The sequence below is a fragment of the Pleurodeles waltl genome, chromosome 9, assembly GCF_031143425.1.
Source record: "Pleurodeles waltl isolate 20211129_DDA chromosome 9, aPleWal1.hap1.20221129, whole genome shotgun sequence".
In the NCBI taxonomy this organism is placed as follows: Eukaryota; Metazoa; Chordata; class Amphibia; order Caudata; family Salamandridae; genus Pleurodeles; species Pleurodeles waltl.
In genome coordinates, this window is record NC_090448.1 from 517926929 (window position 1) to 517949909 (window position 22981).

Below are 22981 nucleotides of genomic sequence, written 5' to 3' on the forward strand. Positions count from 1 at the left end.
AGCTGCTTTGCTGCTATTTTGTTTTCTTACCTAATGATTATTTGATTTTATATGTAAATTACTTTTTAATTGCTTGACGCAAATTGTTTTATACTATTGTAAGGCTTATAGCTGAAACAATTAATTAAATAATACTAAAGTAAGGCAAAGGGTGTGTTAATGTCCATTAATATTTTAACATTTGGCAGGGCCATACAGACATCTTACACTCGGAAGGAGTCTGTGGATCACATAAATTGTCAGTGAGACTGCCAGGGATGAGAAATTGCTTTGGTAAGTAGTTGTTTACTATTCAAAACTAAAAGTAGGAGAAAGTGCTTATATGACGTTTCATAGAAGTGCTGAATTGACATCTTACCAGGAAATTACTTTTCGTTTCTAGCGTGTCCGCCAAGGAAAGTTTGATTTTCCCCAGAGAAACAATTAAACTCAAGTCGAAAGGAAGTTCATGGATCCAAAACAAATGTAGCAAAAGACATATTCCAGGTCAAATCCCCAAAGACAATCTGAAACTAACACCACTGCAACTTTTCTTTTTATCAGCAACAAAATAGGGCAATTTTTCTTAATTCAGTTTATGTTTTGTGTGAACAAACATATTTTCCTTTCATACCCTAATTTTGTTAGTCAGTGTTGTTGTTAAATTAAGATTTGTTTTCTTGTTACAATCAGGTGCAAAAATAAATACATATGTAAATGCGCGCTACAAAAATGCCATTCTGGAATAAACTACATAATTACATTTCCTACAGTGACTTTGTAATCTCTTGGGTATTTACTCTAGACTAAACAGCCTCACTCAGCTGCCCTCCGTCTCAGTGTCGATGAAAGAAGCTTGTTTGACAACTGCTCCAAGCAGAAACATATTTTCCATGAATGCATGAAAAAGGGTTTACAAAAAAACACTGTACTAAGCTTCAGACCACGGGGTTCATGTTAAATCGATGAGTTAATTCTGATGAGAGGCGCCAACAAAAACAATCACTACGGACATTTTGCTGTCAAGGCCAGCTTTTGAGCTCAATTTAGTGATACAAATAAAAGTTCTGCCAACTTCCCAATGAAGTATTGCATACCGATTCTTTATACGTTCTCCATATATTGGGTCTTTAAGGCACCCCCGGGAGCTCTGTCACTGAACAGAAGAGAGGCCATGCCAACAGGTGGGTGGACAGGAAATCAAATCTCTCCTTTTCCCAGTGTAGCTATAATATATTAATGACTAATGACATTGACAGAGACACACTAACTCCTCAAACCACTCTGGAGGTTTTCAAATAAAAGCTCGAGCATATTTTCAGGCAAAACATTTTTTTACTTTCCAAATGCAGCTAATTCTTTTAGGTATCACGATGATACTCTTTCGGGTCAAAAGGAAGATTTATCATACAATCGAGAGCCCAGACGCCCCTCCTTAACCTTGTTGTGCGCACAGAGTAAACCCAAAATTGAACATAATTTCTTAAAACATAACAATAAAAAGGAACACCCTTTATTACGAGAATTGGGTATGTGTAGGCTTGTTCCCATGCTGAAAACAAAGTCTTCATGTGCAGACTTCTATGATACACATCATTTTACTCAGTTAGAAGGGAGGGTGTTCTTAAAATAGTGTCACTGTGCTGCCATTGGTTGGCAGGCTGAGTACTTACAGCTCTTACGTGCTCATTACCTGAGAGGTTTTATGTTATCCTTTTAAGTGTTTTCCTAAAGGAAAAGAGTGAAGGGATTCTTTTTTTGTTGCAATCCCGAGAATTCCAGAAGAATGGACCTAGGTAGGAGAAAACCATTCCACGTTTAGGCTTCAGTTTCACCATTAGGGATGTTTAGAAAATATTGAGTTTTGCTTCTGTTCTGCCTGAATGGTGGATTGCGATTCTTTGAGACAAACAATGAGGGACTGTGCTTTGTAGGCAATTAAAAACTAACTCGAAAAGGGTATACTTTTTGATGGGGACTTAATGATTCTCATAGCTTGAGCAATACGATTTCTTCTGCTTATCACAGAGATCATACGAGTGGTAGAATTTTACACTCTCAATCTGCTGCTGATAGAAACATGTAGCCACAACTGTACCAACCTGGGAGTTGAAGGGGAAATTTGAAGGGGAGATCAGAGTCAAAAGTAAAATCATCATGTGTCCTTTTACTTGAGACATTAATATACTGACTGAAAATGAAAAATTGAGGTGACGATAATTGGATTTAGAGCCAGTTAGTCCTAAAGAAGATGATTTATATTTTGAAACTGCAAACCACACAGAACTTTACTTCTCCCAGTGCTCTTTAATGGTCTTTCATCAAAAAGTGATCCTTGAAAAAATTGTTATAACGTTGTGTCATAAGCATACAATTTAATTTTGATCTACGCCTTACTGAACAGCTCAGACATTGGTTAAGTATAAAATGCAGAAGACACATGTGAGTGGAGGCACCCTTGAGAAATTCCACAGCTAATAATTGGTTCCTCCGTAAAGAAGGAACCAAGCAAGACACTCTGGGATCATTTACAAAAAATTTTTAATAATCATTTAAGTGCAGTATCATTTTTTTTTGCTTCAGAGGCCCATCTGCTTTAGAGAATGAGCTGATCCACAGTATCAATCTAACATAACCAGGAGGCAACCCGCTCCCCAATTCATATATCACACTGCATTGTCACAAAAAAATGACTAGGTTCTTTGTGGCGTGCTTGGTTTGAAATCCATACTGTACGGTGGATACGTTATAATTGGTTTCCAAGTGATTCTGAAACAGTGGCACTATAAAGTTTTCAAGATTTTTTAGATAATACTGTTCGTCTGGTAACGGGCCTATAGTTAGGGGAGCTCCAATATGTGAAGTAGTAGAATATTCCCTAATACCAAAAAAGATCGAACATAACGTTCTCAGACGGGTTTGCATGCTTGTTTTGTAGCCATGCTGGTGCAGGATCCACAGGGAGTTGGAGGGTTTCAATGTCTCCTAATACAGTGTTCGAAGTAGGCTTCAAATTGAAGGGTTTTTCATAGCACTGGACTCCTGATTACTTATCCTCAAATGTAGATGGTGAGATTACCTACCAGAAACATATGAAATATCCTGGCAATAGTGTAAAATTATATTGGAGAGGGAAATGACAGGGGAGGTTTGGGTTTATTATGATGGATGTTTAACCTAATAACAGGAAAACCATAAACCAATCAATAATCATAATACATAGAATAATTTTAAAGCATCCGTAACATGCTTAGTAAAACAAAAAAAAGATTGTGATGTGCCCGATTTTGAGTTTGACAGACGGAAAACTCCATCTGCCAAACTCCCAACAGGGTGGTTGGCGCCTACGCAACAACCTCCCCGCCAGAGTTATTAAGAGTTTCCCGCTAGGTCAGCAGGAGGAACCCTGAGTTTCGGCCCACTGGCTTAGCGGGAAACAGGCTACAGCATTGTCTCCGTCTCGTCATCAAGATGGCGGCAATGTTATAGCCTGCTGGGTGCGGCAGCACCCTCGCGGATCCCTAGCGGCCCTACCACCAGGGTTGTAATGTGGCGCTCAGACCTCTGTATTGGAGGCGGTCTGACTGCCATTCACAAGTTGGACTCGTATTGAGGCCCTAAATGATGAAACAGTACCACTGCTGTTGCGCCTCTATGTTGGACTTTGACAAGCTATGTAATAAGCTGTTGTCATTATTTACCATTACACTTTCACAAAGGATTCGATATAGTGTACATTTTGGCCTTCAGGGGCTGAGTACGTATGGTTTTTCAATGTAATAATTAACTAGCGACAAACATACCTCAGCCAAGATATAGGATTTAAAAATGGAAATGAAGGGACAATAATGTGCTGGCCTCAAATCTCTGTCTGGTACAAAATTGTGAAGGGCTGGAATTGCTTTTTCTCTATATGCTATAATCTGGCTTTGCGAAAGAGTCACCATGTGTATTTCTGAATCAAGCTAAGCATCCCATAATCTCTATCTCCTGTTTTTTAAGATGTTCGACCCGTGCTTGGTGATAATCCATCAGATACCAACATAAAAACCTGATAATAGCACAACTTTATTACTCACGTAAGACACTGACACACTTAGGAAATGGCCACGCCAGAGACTCTTACTCTGTCTTCCAAATATGTTGAAGGAGCAGCGTAATGCACATTCATAAATGTGCTTCAACCACAGTCAGGGGAATAAGGCACTATATAAAATCAACTACTGGAGTGCTTGCTGGATCAGGATATCATTAGTTTTAGAAGCTACGTCAGGCTTCTTGCACTCGCCAGCGACAAAGATTTCAGTTTTGCTGATGTTTTTTACTAGATGCAACATTAAGGCTTTCGGACATGTAAATACTCATGCAGTTTATCCTTTGAAAATAGTCAAATTAGAGCTGTTACATCAAGACAAAGGAGAATTAGTATAGTCTTATTGGAAATATTTAACATCTGTGGTAGCGATCTCGAGGAAGATTTCTAAATCATGTAGGTAATGTTTAAGCAAGGCTGGTGCAAGAACGCAACACTGTATTCCACCTTTATCGACAGGGAAAACATCTGATCACTGTCTCTTTGCCATGATTTGTATGTGGAATAAAATCAGGTTAAAACAAAACACTATGGGGGTTATTACAACTTTGGAGGAGGTGTTAATCCATACCAAAAGTGACGGTAAACTGACGGATATACCACCAGCCGTATTACGAGTTCCATAGGATATAATGGACTCGTAATACGGTTGGTGGTATATCCGTCACTTTAGGGACGGATTAACACCTCCTCCAAAGTTGTAATAACCCCCTATATTTATTGTGCACATCGTGGTCCTTAATCCTACTTTACTAAACTCACATATGTAAAATTGGACTAACGCCCCTTACATAAAGTTTTACCGTACAGCTGTGCCAGGATATCTTTTAGGCAAACTCACTGGCAGAACAGAGGGTCCACCCAAGAACCTTTTTCCAAAATACACAAGTGCTACCACTGCCCTTTAACAACTAAATTGTCCCAACATAGCATTGAATAAACCGACTGCACACAATTCTCTACAACCACATCCTCTACAGGATCAAGCGAGATACTCAACTTAACATTCACATTACAACACATTGCTCTTTTTTACCCATCCACCAACCGCTCTCCCTCTCATCATTTCATCACTAATATTCATGTCTCTATTTGCCCTTTCTCCTCCCCGACCCTAGTCTTATCCTCATAATTATTAAACGTGTATTCAGTCATGGCACCTTTTCAGAAAACACATACAATGTTCTGCCATCCAGGTCCTCTCTCCTTTGTCTTGCATCTCCCGTCAAGAACCAGCAACAGTTGCAATTTACCTCAATCCCAACTAATAACCATGGCATTGCAGCAGAATGATGGATCACCCACTGCAGAATTGCAAAGGTGTCAAACTAAAAACAGCATGAGTGCTCTAGCATATGAAGCATGCTTTCAAAGTTATTTTTGAACTTATTGCATGTTCATCCTTACTTGTTGCCTTTCTACAAAATCCTTCATGCACCGTTTCAAACACAAATTGCTTCATCGTGGACAGCAGTTATCAGCAAATCCAGCCCTAGCTTTCATGCCAAGAAGTCTACTTTGTTATTTTTACTGGCTTCCTGCAGACAAAATTAAAATTGGATTTCTTCTTGGTCGTAAGCAATACAGAATGAGGAGTCACTCCACTGTGCCAAAGGCAGGCTTGGAAAAACATTACTGGAATCCTAGCTAACTCTCCACTGGCCAGAAAAGGACCAGGAACTAAGGAATGTGGGTTCATCCAATGTGAGTTCATCCCCTAACAATCATGAAAGAGCAGCACACACAGGACGTCACAAATAAAAATATAGATATTTATTTTCAAATCAATTAAGATCATTACATATGTCATAAAATTGATGTTTAAATACTCACAAGAAAAGAAAAAAAACTTTGCAACTGTAAGTGGGGTGACACAAATATTATTTGAACAAAAGAGATCACATCATTAAGTATTTGTGTGAAGGTCACGACAGACCTGTAAAATGGATTATCAATTTGAAAGAGAGTCACACGTAAATTGATAAAATGGCAACGGTCCTTACCCCAGCCTTCCTAGCAGTTCTAGCTGTGGAACGTCTGGCCCATACGTCTCTATCTGAATCGGTGTATACTCGTAGAGTGCCCCCTCAAGCTTCCTAATTGGCGCTAAGGAAACATGCTGACCCTAAAAAGAAAAAAACACAGAGTTGTAAATTAAAAAATATCTTAAAAAGGACTTATTTGTTTTTTTGGGTCATAAACCAAGTTAGGAACATATTCACGAAGAAAAAGACAATAACGTTCAAAACGGCCTCTTTATTGGTCATTTCCTGATTGCAATTTGAGTTAGCCCTCCTTTATAGAACGCCATTTTTTTTTTTGAGTAGCTATGATTCTTTGGAAAATCAAAGTGGCTTTTTTAAGTTAATTATTCGTGGAGTTCGGCTGCTTTCTAATGTAAATGAATAAAACATTCAAGATGTATGCCATTAATAAAATAAAATGCTCTAAAGGAAGTCTCTGTATACAATCCCGTTATAAAGTGTAATCAATAATTTCCTGAAAGATCGACTCAATAAGGAAGCTATTGGATTTTTACAAGCACAGTTTTCAACGCTTCAGTATGTAATGGGATCTCACAACAAATAAGTATAACTATTTCAGAAAACGCTCATGTGATTAAAGCCAAATGCTCAAAAAATACATTATATGAGCGTATTAGGGTAATAAGTGCGAGACTGCAGAGGTCTGTTCTTCGTGGAGCTATAGTGAGATATAAACCAAACATACTAATACAAATGTGAGGACATATTTATTTTCACAGTGAAATCGAGCAACGTCACAGACGGAACACTCTAAAACGGCATGACACAGAATCACTGAAATAATACAAATGTTATAATTACAATAATGAGTTGGAAGGTCATCAGGAAAAGGCAAGTGCTACAAATAATGCATAACATTTGGAAACTTTGGTGCTGTTTGGAGATACTGCATTCAGGAATGTATATCTGTTGGATGAAAACCCCACGGCAGGATGAACAACCACTGCCATGGAGGTTTCAAGACAACATACCAAGTAGGACATGACACACAGTGGCCCACAGTTGTTCAGAGTTTTAAAAGGATGGTGCAGCCAGCCATCCCGCAGTGCAAATGCAGCCCTTGCAGATTGTGCATAAGGGAGTAAACTGCTAAAATTAGGTCCTTATCCAGTTAAAAGGCAGCTCAACAAGCAAGGTATTCCCTCCGCCCAGGTTAAGGCTATCCAAGATAAGCCGATGGGGAAAGGAGCCATGTCATATTTTCATGATAACCACTAAATACGATTCTCATTTGCAATTGTTTATGTAAAAGGAACACATCTGGATCCCCTACATATCCTGCGTGGCTCCAAGCCTAATCAAAGGATTTTGAGATGAATATAATAAACCAATAATTAAAGGTCCTGGGGCCAAAGTACCTAGCATTTATTGAGGGAGTATCAGGAACATTCACAAGAAAGCCTTGACAATCTCAATATGCATCCCCATTGCACAAAAAAGGAAACACCATTGTGACCAAGCACGAGTTTACCAAAAGTATTTCATCATTCAAGTCGATGTCGGGTAATGCGCTGTTTGAACTGAAAATCATCAGGCCAATTCAGTATACTTAAGCCGAAGACAGTGGTGACAAGGATTTCACGCAAGAGTCATTGTCCACCTGTAAAAACAAACTTATTGTTCGCCACTGATTGGGAGACACACATTTGAAATAAGCATTTACAATGCCAATGAGTCTAGCCTATGAGAGCTATTGGCTTTGGCAATTGTTAGAACTGGCTGGCTCTAAAGCCACCCCCAAACCTTTTGCCTTCACTCCTCCTATTTTTGCTTAATTCATTGTTGTTGGCCTTAGGACTCTGTACACTTTGCCACTTCTAACCAGTGCTAAAATCTTGTGTTCTCACCCCTAAACATGGTAACATTGGTTTACAATATAAGGCATCTTCCCAGGCGCAGTCAAGACTATAGTTATCTCAAGTAACTACAACTGGTGACCTAAACTAACTATAACTCATGCTCCTGCCATGAACAGAGTTGTCATCAATGATGTAATTACAGATGTGCAAGTCATCTTATTAATGGTGTCATAGAAGTGATGTAATATGTGAAGTCATAAGCAGTGGCTGGCGAGGGCATGCGTCACAGTTACTTGAGAGAACTACAACTGGCTAATTTCAGTGTTTTTATTTGTTTAAAACTTTTTAAAATGTAAAGTAAGATATATTTAAAATTCCTAATTATAATGACGATTTAACCTTTGAGTTTTTTCAGTGAATTTCTTGGGTCTTTTTAGCGTGCAAGTGATATTTTATTACCAATGTAATGTCAATCCCAGGCCACACACGACCTTTGGCCATTTGCGGAGTATGATTGGCTGCTGGCATATGGTCAAGTTCTGGGCCCAACCCTCCACTGGTCACTAACCCCTCGATGTGCGTGGGCGAACAGCGGGCACAGCAGGGTGTTGTGCATTAGGCCTGGCACCCAAACCCCGAAGTGCGCACATGGATGACTATGTGATGTTGCAATATAATGGCTGTCATTTTAAATAAGGCAAACCTATACCGACTTTGTCAATGGGTCAGACCACCAAAATATAAAAAGTGGGCCTACTGGCCTAATGAAGGGATTGGCATATCAACATACATAAAGCAGACATTGTCAAAAAATCATCAATAATTATAATCAAATGGATATTTCAATATTCCCACAGTGCAATGTTTAATAAAAGAGATTACAATAAAAAAAGAAATCAACAGGTATTTGAGCCTTTATTGTAACCATACAAACAAACACAAGAGGGTCCAGCTGAAGAGCATAAAGCCCAAGTTAGGAATGCTTTAAAAACATGGTAAGGATTTATTGGTTCAGGGGACTTACTACTTTTTTTGTAAATGTTGCTGGGGGACTACTGTACTCCCTGCAGCCCCACACCACAAAGAAATTCTTGTTGGTGCCCCTGCTCCTTCTAGGGACACCAACAGGAAAAAATAAAAATCAGTAAAAAGCCTTCGCAGAGCATTATGTGGCACTACTTGCTTTGAACAGTGAATAATAAACGAGACACTCCTATTTTTCATTTTTGTTGCGAGCTGTGGGGTGAGTCCGAGGTGCACCCATGGCCAAGTCGTCTCCCTGCAAGAGACCGCATGGGCCACTCAGAAACGGGCAAAATTTGTTTAGATATTTTTTTAATACTGGTCCCCATCTGAGACACCCCACAACATTTTTTTTAATTTACAGTTTGGACCTTCAGAGGGATTCCTAGGGCTCCCGGGGCATTGCCGTCTCCCTCCATGCCCAGGATTCATACACATTTGTATTTTTTTTTTTTTTTTAAATAGTGCAGTGCTGCGGTGCCCACCTGAGCACAACATTGCATTTTTCATGATGGTGGTGAGGGGTCAGCCCCAAGTCCACAGCAGCCCCACCTGCCCAACCAAGTGCAGCAGGAGCCAGCATTGCTGAACACCCAGCGAGATCAGCTTTTCATTTGCTTCCGTTGATTGGGAGCAATTCTGTCTTTCTCTGCCCTAAAGCACAGTCTGGGAGAAAGCTTTGTGCTTCCACCCAGCTGGAGAAGCTTTCTGCTCCCATCAGATGGTGGCCACAAGAAGATTTCCCTGCCTGCGCTCTTGGCAGAGAAAAGACAGTGTCCCAGAAATGGGGTTGCTGGGACACGACCCTGAGCCAGCTCTGGGGGACGAAGTCCTCTTGACCATACCATGGCTTGGGGAGGAAGCTTTATGCTTTGGGGTTATGTGTGACATCACTCAGAACAACTCAGCTAAAAATATCCCTGTAATTCATTGTTACCCTTTTATAGAATTCTACATATAGGGCCTGACCTGACCAAAATCTAAATCCCATTGAACATAATGGGATATATATTTCGGCAGATGGGATATTTGCCTCTGTTGTGACTAAGCAACCCGTCCGCCAAGTTCCAAATCAGGACTATGGTCCGCTCTAGCAGACTACTTTAGCCAGTCTCTTGGTGTAGGTGTTCTCCTTTAGCTTGGACCATTAACAGTAGATTGGGCAATTAATGGTCACTGTACCCTATCCTGGAGGAATATAAGGATATATTAACATTAACAAACAGAGAGGATAAACAACAAAATCTTCTTCTATCGTTTAGCAATGAAAGATGGTTCTACAAAGAACCTTTTTTGATTTTTTATAAGCTTTTTTAATTTGTTTTTTAGGTTTATGAACTTTTTCTGAGGATTTAACTACAAGCATGATAAAATGGGCATCTAAGCTTGGATCCAATAAAGAAAAAACCCTTCCCTTAATTTGCAAACCTTCTCATATGCAGTCAATCTTCTCTCTTGGTAGGGTATTTTGCTCCCCTGCGGATATAAATGTCCTGCAATCCATGCACAAGAGGGCAATACGGTGCTACAGGTAGATCCAATCTCTTGGAAGGGTGGATGTAGCACTGGGAAGAGCTCTGACACCTCCTTGCATACTGAAGTACTTGGCGTTGAGGCTCCTTCACCATACTGCCTCTTCTTCTTTGCAGCATTGAGCTGCCTGGTGTGCTACACCTTCAAGTGCTTCAACATCCTAGAATTACCGAAAGAATGCTTTTTACAAGTATCATTGAAAAACTGCTAGACACAGAGGCTGCACGTGACTATCTTTGCAGAGGCTTTCTTCTCATCGAGTGGTATGTTGACAAAGTCACACATGACTGATTGAGAGGTGGTGTATGGGTCGCCCAGCTGCTCCTCTTTGCACCCTCAGGGTCTTATTCTCCAGAAAATATTTTTTGTTTTTGATTATAACTACAAAAAAACTTTCAGAAAAGGTAAAAATGGCAGCAGACACTGGACAGTGTGTGGAAAGTGTGATCTGTCACTCCTTACTAACAGTAAGGGGGTTGGACTTACTGTCTACACATCAAACTAATGACATTATGTGATGATGTTTCTACATCTGTCTTGGATACCGCACTATCCTTTTCAGGTACTCCTGTACTTACAAATGTATACATTTCACTAAGCCTTCATGACCCCTTTCTTATTTCAGCCTGTGATGAAACCTCTAGGCTTTAAGTTTAAAAGAACTACTAATTCATCCTGAAGACAACTTTTGTTTAAAGGGTTTCTGGATCCCACGGTACTCCTGCGGGGCACAGAACAGGAAGTAAAACCCATTTGAGACTAATGCTGGACCTTCTCAATGTTCTATGGGTCCTGTAAAAGTAGCATGGTAGGTATGGGAGGTACAAAAATACAAATAAAGAAATAAAAAATTAAAGGAGACATCAGATTGGCCACTCAGGAGTCGCTACTCAAAAAACAGACTACACCCTTTGAAAACAACCTCAACTGATTTTGTTACCCACCGTTACTGTGCTGGTGTTTAACAAAGAGTTAGCAGTAAATGCAATCCCAAGCCTCCGTGGCCTCAGACAAAACTACAGACCAGCAAACACCAGGTGCATCATCCACTAGGCCTATGGAAAGTAAAACATCTGAAGATGATGACATCAGAGTTCTCACAAGAACGTCTGCAGTGCCACAACCGGCAATGCAAGAGAAGGAATTACTGGTGGGGCAGATATTAGACTTTTCAGCTGACGAAAGGAAAGTGCATAGGAGAATAAGTACACTTTGAGACTGAATGTGTGAAAAGATGAGACTCAACACTATTCAGTGGAAACCACTGGAATGTGGAAGCACATCTGTGCATGTTGGAATCAGAAGAAGCCAATGGTAGAAAGAGAACCAACTGCCCTGCAAGAAGTGCTGGCACAAGAAAAGCAAGAAAATAATGAAAACATGCAGCATGTCAGGGTATATTGCAGACAAGGTCATAAATTTGTGGTGAAGTTAGTTAAAGAATATATAAAAGGCCAGGGAACTGTATTTCCAAATACAATACAAAGACTTGTGTAAAAACATAAAGTAATCAAATACATAAAAAAAAAAAAAATTGTATTGAAAACAGTTAAACAATAGTAAAAAAAATGTGTAAAAATGTAAAAAAAAAAAAAAAAAAAAAAAAAAGTTCAAAATGGTTCACAAAAATAAAAACACAAAAACCTAGAATCTACTCTCCCCGAAACAATCACATGTTGTTGTGTAAACAGGAGTTGGTTGCATTAAAAGGTCATGTGCATTAGTGGCTTGGTACCCTTTGGGCGTTAGGAGTAGAGCACGGTTGGACACCAAGGTGGCTGCTAACCTTTCCCTGCTCGGCACGGCTTCGAACTGGCTGGATATGATTTTAAAAAATCACAAATTAACTTAAAAACAAAGGTTAAAGTGATGTTATAGTTAGTTATGTAAAAATACCTTAACTTTTGTTAAATAAACCTCAAACTCACTGAAAAACCAAAGGCTGTAACAATCACAGCCTCTACCTTGTTTAAATAACATACAATTTGCTTTTTAACCTTTACTGGCCACCGAACTGTACACCATATAACTTTTACCATACTGTATCAGGACTCCAGTCTCCAGGACTGCCCTGGTCCTTTTTTGTCTATCTATCTATCTAGTAAATATAAGCTGTATATAATACTTGTGGGCCCTTTACTACCTACTTTGTTTTTCTAAATTATACTGTATAGCGGAGGCAAGCCTTATCGCCTGAGGTAGATGGCAGCGTTTCTTGGAAACTCTGTAGCCAGCGTGCCTAACAAGGAATAGTGCAGTGGTGTCCCATGGTGCCTTGAGCTCTCCAAGTTGCTTTGCAGTTGCAAGGTGTTCCACACCTCTTAGCCATTGTTTTTCTTCCACAGGGGATGCGTCTCTCTTCATATCGGCGGAGCGCCTCTCTTTCCTCAGAGTCGCCCGCTATTTTGTCAGGATCGATGTGGTGACGATGAGCCCTGACAGGAATCAGCACTCACTACGAAACACATACATCCGTTTTCATGCCTCTAACTCTTCTTTCAAGAGGCTTTATTCCTATTTAAAGCAATATTATCCTTTTTTATTACAAATAAGTGAAACACCTTTCAACTTATAAGGAATAAGACTGAACTATAACTGCATTCAACATACTATAACATACTAAGTGTCTAGATTTATACAACTGTATAAATGTCCTTATGGCTTAAAACATATGAAATTCTATTCTTTAAATACTATGTCTGGTTTTATTGCTCATGAACTGCAACATACAATTTTCTACTATTCAAAAGTGTTATTCCTCATAAATCTGCTCAGATATCTTGATCGCCTCCTAAGTCAAAGCGGAAACTTCATCATTTTGCATTTCCTTCTATTTTGTTGTTAGGATAATGCCAAGTTTTAGTTCATAAGTATCGTTGACATACATATTTTACCTCCTGTGTTAACCTATTTTCATGTCATCTTCCTACAGGTAAAGTTCCCCCTTGTACATGTTTCCTGATCCATCTCTTTCAATCTTTTGTGTGCCTTGTCATACCTGCGGACTGGATGTGCTGTCTTACCCATGTGGTCACTCCTATCTATGCTCATCATAGATTACCTAGTTATGTCCCTCTCCCTTTCTATTTGTGGTTCAGTCATTTTGATGTTCTCCCCTTCACTTTCCTTCCAGCATTCTTCCTCTCCTCTCCCTTCCTCTTTTTTCTCACTGCATTTTTCACTACATTTCACTTATTCTTTCTTATCTCGCCTAACCCTTTCCAATTATTATTACATTGTTCTTCCTTCACATTGGTTTACTTCTTCCCTTCTACATGGTTATTGTCTTACTCTTCTACGATTTTACCTTTACTTTGATTTTCCTCCAATGGTCTTAAAACTTATGTCATGGTATGTCAGAGGTTTAAATTTCCCTATTAAGAGACAGAGAGTATTGACACATTTATCAAAGCTTGGGGCCCATATCACTTTTGTGCAAGAATCTCATTTTACAGAAAATACTTTTTGAAATTAAAACTGAGATATATAGGAAAAGTATTTTTCTCACTAGGAACCAGTAAGAAAAATAGTCTTGTAATCCTTTGCCATGAATGTCTTCATAGCCAAGTTATATCACAAGAAACTGATGAGATGACCATTGGATATTGCTCAAATTATTGATTGACAAAGTACAATTGCTTTAACAAATATATACTGCTGCACTGCTCCAGACTGTCAATTCTGGACAATTATTAACCAAAAACAACACTGAGGATATTTTTTCACTTGCAGGAGGCTGCAATCAGCTTGTTGATCCTTTTATTGATTATAACTCTACATCACATTAAATAGCCAACAAACCCCAGAAAGCTTTTCTTCACACTATTCAATAACACAATCTAACCGATGCAGGGAGATAATGTAATTCCACTTTGCACGAATATTCATATTTTCTGCAGTATATGATACACAATGAAGGACTGATTACATTTTTCTTTCTCATAATTTGACCCAGACTTAACATTCTGCAGAAATAGCTTCTATCCTGGTATCTCATCATGCCCAATTTCTATACATCTAGACATCGTACACAAATCCACATGTCCAAAGCGTGAAGATTTAACAATTTATTCTTGATAGACTCCTCATTTGCTTACTCTTTTACATCTTTCTTCACAACTACTTTCCGATTAATGACACAGTAGATATGCCCTTCCATACCATTTGGGGTACATTTAAAACTTCAGCTCATGATTTTATAATTATTTTTTTGTCTAAGAAACTGAAATTTTCACAAAATCAATCCAAGTTAATATTAGACAACATCAAATTATTGGAACGTTCTAAATCAATTAAAAAAAGTTTTACAAATATTTATGTACACCAGAAACCCTTTCCTTCTGATTCCCACATTCCACATTACGTATCCTCCATACAAAAACCTGTATCTCCACAATAAGATTTTTCACTGTTAGAATCAGGTATTACACAAACTAAATTTCACACTGCTTTGTTTAGATTTAAAAAAAGATAAAGTTCCATGACCAGATGGATTCACGGTAGAATTTTATACACACTTCTCTAAATTTCTTCTCCCCAAACTATTTACCTTAATTAAATCCTTTACTCTCTCTTTTTTTATCATCAGGATCTTTTATTAGATGCCCTATTTGTCTTATTCCAAAGGAAAAAAAGCAACCACAGTTTTGATAAATCTATGGATCCATATCTCTTGTCAACATAGATTATAAAATGTTTTCAAAAGCATTGTCTCTTCATTTAGAATCTTTCTTTCCTAACTTTTTAGGAAAGGAGCAATCAGGTTTTTTCAAAGGGAAATATACTTCTGATAACAACCAGCTTCTTTTTGATGTCCTTTCAAAGTCCACCGTACTTAATGAACCCCTGGCAGCTATTGCCTTAGACACCGAGAAGTCCATTGATCATGTAAATTGGACATTTTTGTCACCTTTAATTGGTTCCAAAATAAATAACCTCATTTCACTTCTTTAAACCTCCCCTTGAGCAGCAGTTTTTTGCAAATGGGCTGATTTCTCCTTACTTTACCATAAGCAGGGGTGTACGTCAGGGAAGTCTTCTTTCCCCATATCTTTTTAATTCTGCCTTAGAACCAGACTTGGACAAAGCTCAGATCAACACGGTTTTCCATACAAAACACAGCAAATTAATTTGGCTCTATATGCTGACATTTACCAATTATGTCATCTCCTCAGTCATCCGTTTCTGATTTTTCACCTGAGGTTAGTTTCTATGCCTTAGTTTCCAGATATATGTTAAACCATGACAAATGTGAAATCTTACCTTTCAATAAATGTACTTTTAAACATGATTTCTTTTTCAAATGAAATATCTTGGTCTTCAATTCACTTCATCCCTTAAAACATCTATATCCCTAAATTTGGATAATTGTGTCGACAAAATAATGGCACCCAGTATACCTCTCGTGGTAGGGCAATATGGTGCCCGTTATCGAGACCAAGGACTGGTCAGGTCCAAAATGGGTTGATGAGTTAAGCTGAAAATAAACAACTTTTTGTGCTCACGTGCTGGTACTGCCATTCTTTTCATTACAAGTGAGATGGCCCGGCTCATCAAGAACGCTCCTTGACACAGCCTCACCTCTGCCCTTTTAAGAGACCTACACTAGTTGCCAATCTACAAGAGAATCATGTTTAAGCTCCTGACCCACGCCTACAAGGCCCTATACGACGCCGGACCAGCCTACCTCAACCACAGACTCTCCTTCTACACTCCCGCCAGACAACTCTGCTCCACCCACCAGGCCCTCACCAAGGTCCCCCGCATCCAGAAAACCACAGCCGGAGGTATATCCTTCTCACACATCGCCGCCAAGACCTGGAACATCCTCCCCATCCACCTCAGGCAATCCCCCACTCTGTCTCAGTTCAGGAAGCACCTCAAAAACTGGGTCTTCGACTGATCATCCCCACCCCCCTTTTCCATCCCCCAAAGCCTTGAAACCCTCACGGATGATTAGCCACGCTATACAAATCCCCTGATTGATTGATTGGCTAACTGAATGAATGAATGTTATATACATATTCACTTAAAAAAACAAAAGTTACAGGAATATTATAGCTAGGCTCACATTTCAAATGTACAAAACCACAGAAATTCAGCAGTTATAGTTAGATTTATCACAAATAACTACAAACTGCGTCATAAGGTAACTAGAACTCATGCCATCACCATGCACAGTTTTCTCATCAGTAATTTTATTCCACGTTTCAGTGATATTAGCAATGACGGCATAGAAGAAGTTATGAGTGATGTAATATGTTAGGTAAGTCTGAGTCCCAAAATGGCTGTCAGCACTTCCTTGTTGCCAGCCAGCAAGAACTCTACACGAGATCAGGAGGATCTGCTAAGTGTTCACACCTCTAGATATATAAAATTGGTTTTCTTTGAACATCTCAAAAACTACTGAACGGATTTACACCAAATCCTTAAAAAAGGGCTCTTTCTGGACCAAGAGCTACCTTTCTCCCAAATTTGATGTCATCAGTGATGTCATTTGAGATGTCATCAGTGTTGTCACTGACTAGGTCAGGAGTTATGTAATATGTGAGGTCATAAGCAGTGCATTACATGGACACAAGTTATAGTTAGCTACGTTAACTACAAACTGCTGCATTTCTATGGTGTTTTATGTGTGAAATGTGAGCCTAGCTATAACGTTCCCCCCTAACTTTTCCTTTTTTAATTGAATTTCTATTTCCTAAATGCCCTGTAACCTTTTTTTTTTCCAGTGAATTTCTATTTTGTTTTTCAACGTAACGTAATTTTCATTACTATATGTTAATCCAATTGGCGGCTGTGCACAGCGGGGGTTGGCTGCGAGACCCCCCCCCTTCTTCCCAGGAAACCCACTATAACTATCCAACCCCCACCCCAGGTGCGGCCACCCTCCCCTGGCCAATCTCTGCCCCGGGGACCCCATCCCCTGCGGCCCAGCCTAAATATAAAATTTTGATTTTTTTGGGGGGGGGGAGCATTGTGGCCATCCGCTAGGGCCCAGCCAAGTGACCTGGGTTCTCCCCCATGGCACCCAGTAACAAAGTTGGGGAGGGCAGGGGAGCCTGAAGGCCCCCGTGGTCCCAGCTGGCTCCCCACCTCATGAGGGAGCAGGCATTGCTTTCACAGAGAGGAAGCTTCTAAAGCAGGTTCCTCTCTGTGAGACTAATCGACCTTAGTTACCCTGCCTGTATCTCCGCGGGCAGGGAAACAGAGGAAACCTGCACTTGCAGTGAGGGAGAGCTGCTTAACAGCTCTCCCTCAATGCAAGCGGAGTGTTTGCTGTAACCTGGTGGGAGCTGTCAGCTACCGACAAAGTTACAGAAAACGGCTATGTCCGGGGAGTGGACACACTGGTACATAGCAGAAGCTGGCCCTGGAGGGTGGAGGTACCCAGGGCCAACAATGGTTCATCGACGGGGCCACGAGGTCCCCCTCCAACAATCATTAACCTGGGGAGGTTGTGATCCCGGGGGCTCTGCAGGGCCCTAAAAATCCACTGGCATTGGTGAGTCTTATGTGATCCGGTCAAGCTATTTTTAATACTTATTCCTCCTTTCTGGCCAGTTGACACAGAATAGGAGTTCTATTCAGTAGAAAAGTGGAGGGGCAATACAAGATGCCTTTAAATCTTGTTCTTATGTCACATTTGCTCTGTGTTCACAGAGGTCAAAAGTGGGGTTTTCATACAATTAATTTTCCTTCTGACTGCAGAGTTCCAGGACTTTGTAACATGAACTGTGTAACCTGCTGCTTAGAATGTAAAATAAAAGGATCGAGGGTGTCAGGGTTTTCCTAACAAACAACATTTGAATGACTAAGTCAACTGTGCAAACATTTAAAAATATATTTCAGTAGTTGTGAAAGCCCTTTGTTTATATTTCTGTGTGATGAAAAAATATTTTAATAGGATGAAAACAAGTCAGAGTACTTTACATGATGATGTGCAAAAGATATGTTTTCTGAAAACCAATTTTCACAGATCGTTAATTCACTATATAGTTAGTGGAGAGGTTTTTGGACATTTCTTGGAAAATTACTGTGTGTAGATGACAATATGTTACTACATCATGGTTTAATACTATATTTATTAAAATTGAGTGTTTAAACAAACTGAGAAACACTCCTGCCCTGATGGCAATGTTGTGAGCAAACTAAAAGAAGTCCTAGGTTATGTGGGCTAGACCTCATGGGTATGTGGGCTAGATCCTTGTGATGCATGCAGCAAACTTTAGTCTCCTTAATCGAACAAAAGAGGTTTTTTTGTACTGCAGAAATGCTGAGCTCACATTTTGTACTGCAGAAATGTTGAGCTCAATCATATGTGAGAATTAAGAAAAAGGCAACTCTGTAAACTATTGCCTAGGATCACACAATTTGAGACCCATTTACGGGTCAAGTACATTAAGTTTGGTTGAGTAGATTATTTAAGTTACTCGACCCGCAGGTCTAGTAACATTTTTATGATTTTTGGAGCCCTGCTCTGAGATCCAAAACAGATCCCCTTCACTCTTTTTTTGTAACTCCAGGGAGGTAGCGGTCCCTGCATCTCCACTGGGGGAAACCCATATTTGATTAAAGCACCAGGGAGGTGTGTGCCCTGCACGTCATTTTATTTAGTCTCCAGGGCGTTGAATCGGTGCCTTGAGGAGATGGTGGTCCCCAGGGCCATGCAGGGAAACAGTTCGAAAGATTGCTCCCTCCCAGAGGAAGCAGCATTAGGAGCTGCTCCCTGCAGGCAGGAACAATGCCGGCTCCCGATGTGTGCCCTGGGTGGACACCATACTTTATCAGTGCTGGGCCCCAGGGGATGGGTTTCTTGGGGCTGATATTGGGACGGGAAGAGAGCGGCACGCCCCCTTTCCCCTAATAAATCAAGCCAAGTCCCGGAACATGGGGTCCCCAGTGCCAAAATCGGCCCTAGAAGGGTAGCTATGGGCCCCCTCCACATGAAAATCACAACGGGTCTGGGGATGGGGTCACCTGGACCTGAAATCAGCGAGAAGAGGGGGCCATGCATGCCCCCTTACTTTTATTACAAAGAGTGGCCCTTGGGGATGCTATCCCCAGAGCCAACAAGATTTGTGGAGGGGGGCTACGCAGTCCCCTCCTCTTCATTTAAATAAGTGGCCCCAGAGGATGAGGTCCTCAGGCCAATAAATGCGCTGGTAGGGGGGCTGTGCATCCCCTCTCCCCCTTTATTGTTTGAAATGTCCCTGGGATATGGGGGCCCCAGGGCATAATGAGGCTTGGGGGAGGGGGGCTGCATTCCCATTAAATAAAAAAATTAAAAAAATTAAAAAAAGGCCCCATGTGATGGGGTCCCCAGGGTGAGGGACCTATGGCCAACTACCAGCTGCACAGTGTGGGGTTGACTGCCTCTGGGGTTGTTGGCTACAGGTCAGGCCTTGTAGTCAACCCCCCACCGCGCATAGGCAAAGGCTGTGCGCAGTGTGGGGTTGGCAGCAGGCCCTGCAGCCAACCTCTGTGTGCAGCAGGGGTTGCATTTATGTATGGTAATTAAATATTACTTTAGATTAAGAAAACTCTAGGAATTCACTGAAAAAAGGTTAAATCAATGTTATAGTTAGGTGTGATAAAAAAATCTGTTTACAAAAAAAAACTTTTGAAAATCACAGGAAAAAGGCTTAAGTAACCTTATAGTGAGGTAAATTTGTTAGTGAAAACTTTAACTGACGACATGAACTAAAAACAAAAACACAGATTTTCACCAATTGTAGTTAGTAGACCCAACTATATCTTGAGCCCCATCATGCACTACTTATGTCCTCACATGGCAAGGGCACACGTTACAGTTACCTTAGGGTATGAGTTATAGTTTCTTGAGGTAAGTATAACTACAATTGCTGAATGTATGTTTTTTTGGGTGTAAAATCTGAACATAACTGTAATGTCCTTGTAACCTTTGTTTTTTAAGTGAGTATAAAGCTTTTTTTAAATTCTATTTCCCAATTGTAATGTCCCTGTAACCATTATTGTTTCAGTGAATTTCTTGGGTTTTGTTAATATAAAGTAACATTTAATTACCATAAGTTAATCTAAAGCCCCTGTGCGCAGTGGGGGGTTGGCCACACCCAACGCCTCACACTTAGTCAACCCCACGATGTGGGTCTGTGAGTGGGTGTTTGAGTGGCTGTCTGGGTGTATGACTGGGTGTTTGGTTGTGTGGGTAGGTAAGTGAGTGTTTGAGTGCTTGTGTGGGTAGGTGTGCATGTGTGTGTGTGTGAGAGGGGGGTATATGAGTGGCAGTGCGGGTGTGAGAGTGGTTTGTGGGTCTGTGATGGGTGTCTGAGTAGCTGTATGGATGGGGGGGGTGAGTGGTTGTGGGGTGTGTGACTTGCTGTGTGGGTTTGTGAATGGGTATATGCAAGTGGTTTTGTGTTTCTGAGAATGGGTGTATGAGTGGCTGTGTGGGTCTGTGAGTGGGTGAGCGAGAGATTTTGTGAGTGTGAGTGGATGTGTGAGTGGTTCTATGGATCAGGGTGTGAGTGGTTGTGTGATGAGTTAGTGGGTTTGTGAGTAGGTATGTAAGTCGCTGTGTGGGTCTGTGACTGGGTGTTGTGGGTCTGTGACTGGATGTGTGAGTGAGTTTATGAGGGGATGTATTATTTTTTTTAACTGGGGTTTCGATACCCGAATCCATCACAGACTCACACAGGAGTACGCTGAGCACTGCAGAGGATCTGCAGATCCTCATGTACCCCAAAAGATATGTATTTGGGCTATTTCTTATCCATAAGGGGTCCCTCAAAGACCTTTCCATCAGTCCCATCATACCCGGACTCCTTCTATCACTTTCAAGTTTAGTTTTACCCCACAGGATGAGTCCTGATACACAAAAAGGTGGCTGCAACTTTCCTCTCAGGTTGCAGCTAGTCAATTGCTATTACAGCATGGATCTGCAGATCAACCGCAGTGGATCCACAGTGGATTTTTGTTTCTAGATATACATAATTCTTTTTTATTTACATCAAAACCACTGAACAGATTAACACTAGTTTCTATAGAAAAAGTATTTTTTGTTTTGCTAATAACTTTGGCGCCGTTTGATGAATCTTCATGATATTTTTCAAGAAAATACGACGCTCACTTCAGCGTCTGTCTGGAAAATTTCAGGGTGATTCATCAAGTGGGGGCTGAGAAAAAGCAGGATCCCAAAACGTTTTTTCCCCATTTATTTTTCCATAGGAATTTTGAACAGCGATATGCCAGAACCACTGGACAGACCCACTCAGTAGTTTTTGAGATATTAAAGAAAATCCAAATTTGGATACATAGGGACGCCAAGGCTTTGCGAACCATCCTGATCTAATGCTGAGATCTGATTGGCTGCCAGTACTTCAACAGGGAAATGTTGGCAGCCATGTTGGGACTCTGCTTCAGCCAAGTCCCAGAAAAAACATAAAGAAAAAAATAAAAGGGGCCAGGATAGGAACACCCTGACCCCTTAGCTCTGATGCTGGGGTCCCAAAGGGAACCCTGGGGCAAAAAAGCATCTTTTTATTTTTTTACATTTTCGGCAGAAGTAATGGCGGATCTGCACAGAATTACCCCCCAAAAAATCATGATTTTTTGTTTTAAAAAAAAGCACACGCTCTGGCGCTAGATAATGCAGAGGCCCCCGGGTGGGCCAAATCCTGGGGTCATTGCCATTTTAATGTGGGGGGCCGCCACCTCCCTGGGGCCCCAAAGTGAAACTAATGCGGGGGGCTACCCGCCTCCCCCCACAGCCCTGGGTACTGCACCTCCCTGGTGCACTAATCAAAAGAAATGTTTGGGGGCGCCCAGCACCCCCGCAGCCTCGGTGACCGCCACCTCCCTAGGGCACTAATGTAAACTAATGCAGGGACCACCACCTCCCCAGGGCTAATTTAAAAAGAGATAGGGGGTCCGTCTTAGACCCCCAGGCTACGGGAACCACCACCTCCCAAGAGCTATTTTAGTCAGAGGGGGACCGCGCAGCCCCTCGAGGAGCCAATAAAGGCCCTGGGGATTGCCACACCCCAGGGCCAGCTCCTGCTATATCTTGGTTATAGTTATCTCAAGTAAATAGCTATTTCAAGTAACTATAACTCATGCCCTCACCATGCACTGCTAATTACCCTATATAATACATCACTCATGACATCTTTAATAACATGTATTTTTTTTTCCCACTTAAAAAAGCAAAGATTACAGGGATGTTCTAGTTAGACTCACATTTTTAACGAAGAAAACCATAGAAATTCACAAGTTGTAATTAGAGTTACCTCAATTAACTATAACTCGTGCACCAAAGGTAACGGCATTTGGCCATGCGCAGCGGCAGGTGGCCTCCGGCCGACCCCAAGGCCAACCCCCTATAAGCACTCAACCTTGAACCGTGTACGTCCTTCACCTGTGCACAGAGGAGGTTGCCCACAGGACCTGGCCTTCAGCGAGACCTGCGGCCAACACCTCCTAACCACCCAAACCCACGCCTTACACAGCCCTTTGGCCAGGCGCGGCGGAGC

At 41.0% G+C, this 22981-nt stretch overlaps 1 protein-coding gene across 1 annotated transcript in view; it reads right to left on the reverse strand.

The window, feature by feature from the left end:
* Positions 1-22981, reverse strand: part of MNAT1 (MNAT1 component of CDK activating kinase) — a 386226-nt gene that overhangs the window by 135558 nt on the left and 227687 nt on the right. The window contains exon 7 of the mRNA XM_069207410.1: positions 6076-6197. Coding sequence (XP_069063511.1) covers positions 6076-6197 — 122 coding nt within the window. The remainder of the gene's footprint in view (positions 1-6075; positions 6198-22981) is intronic.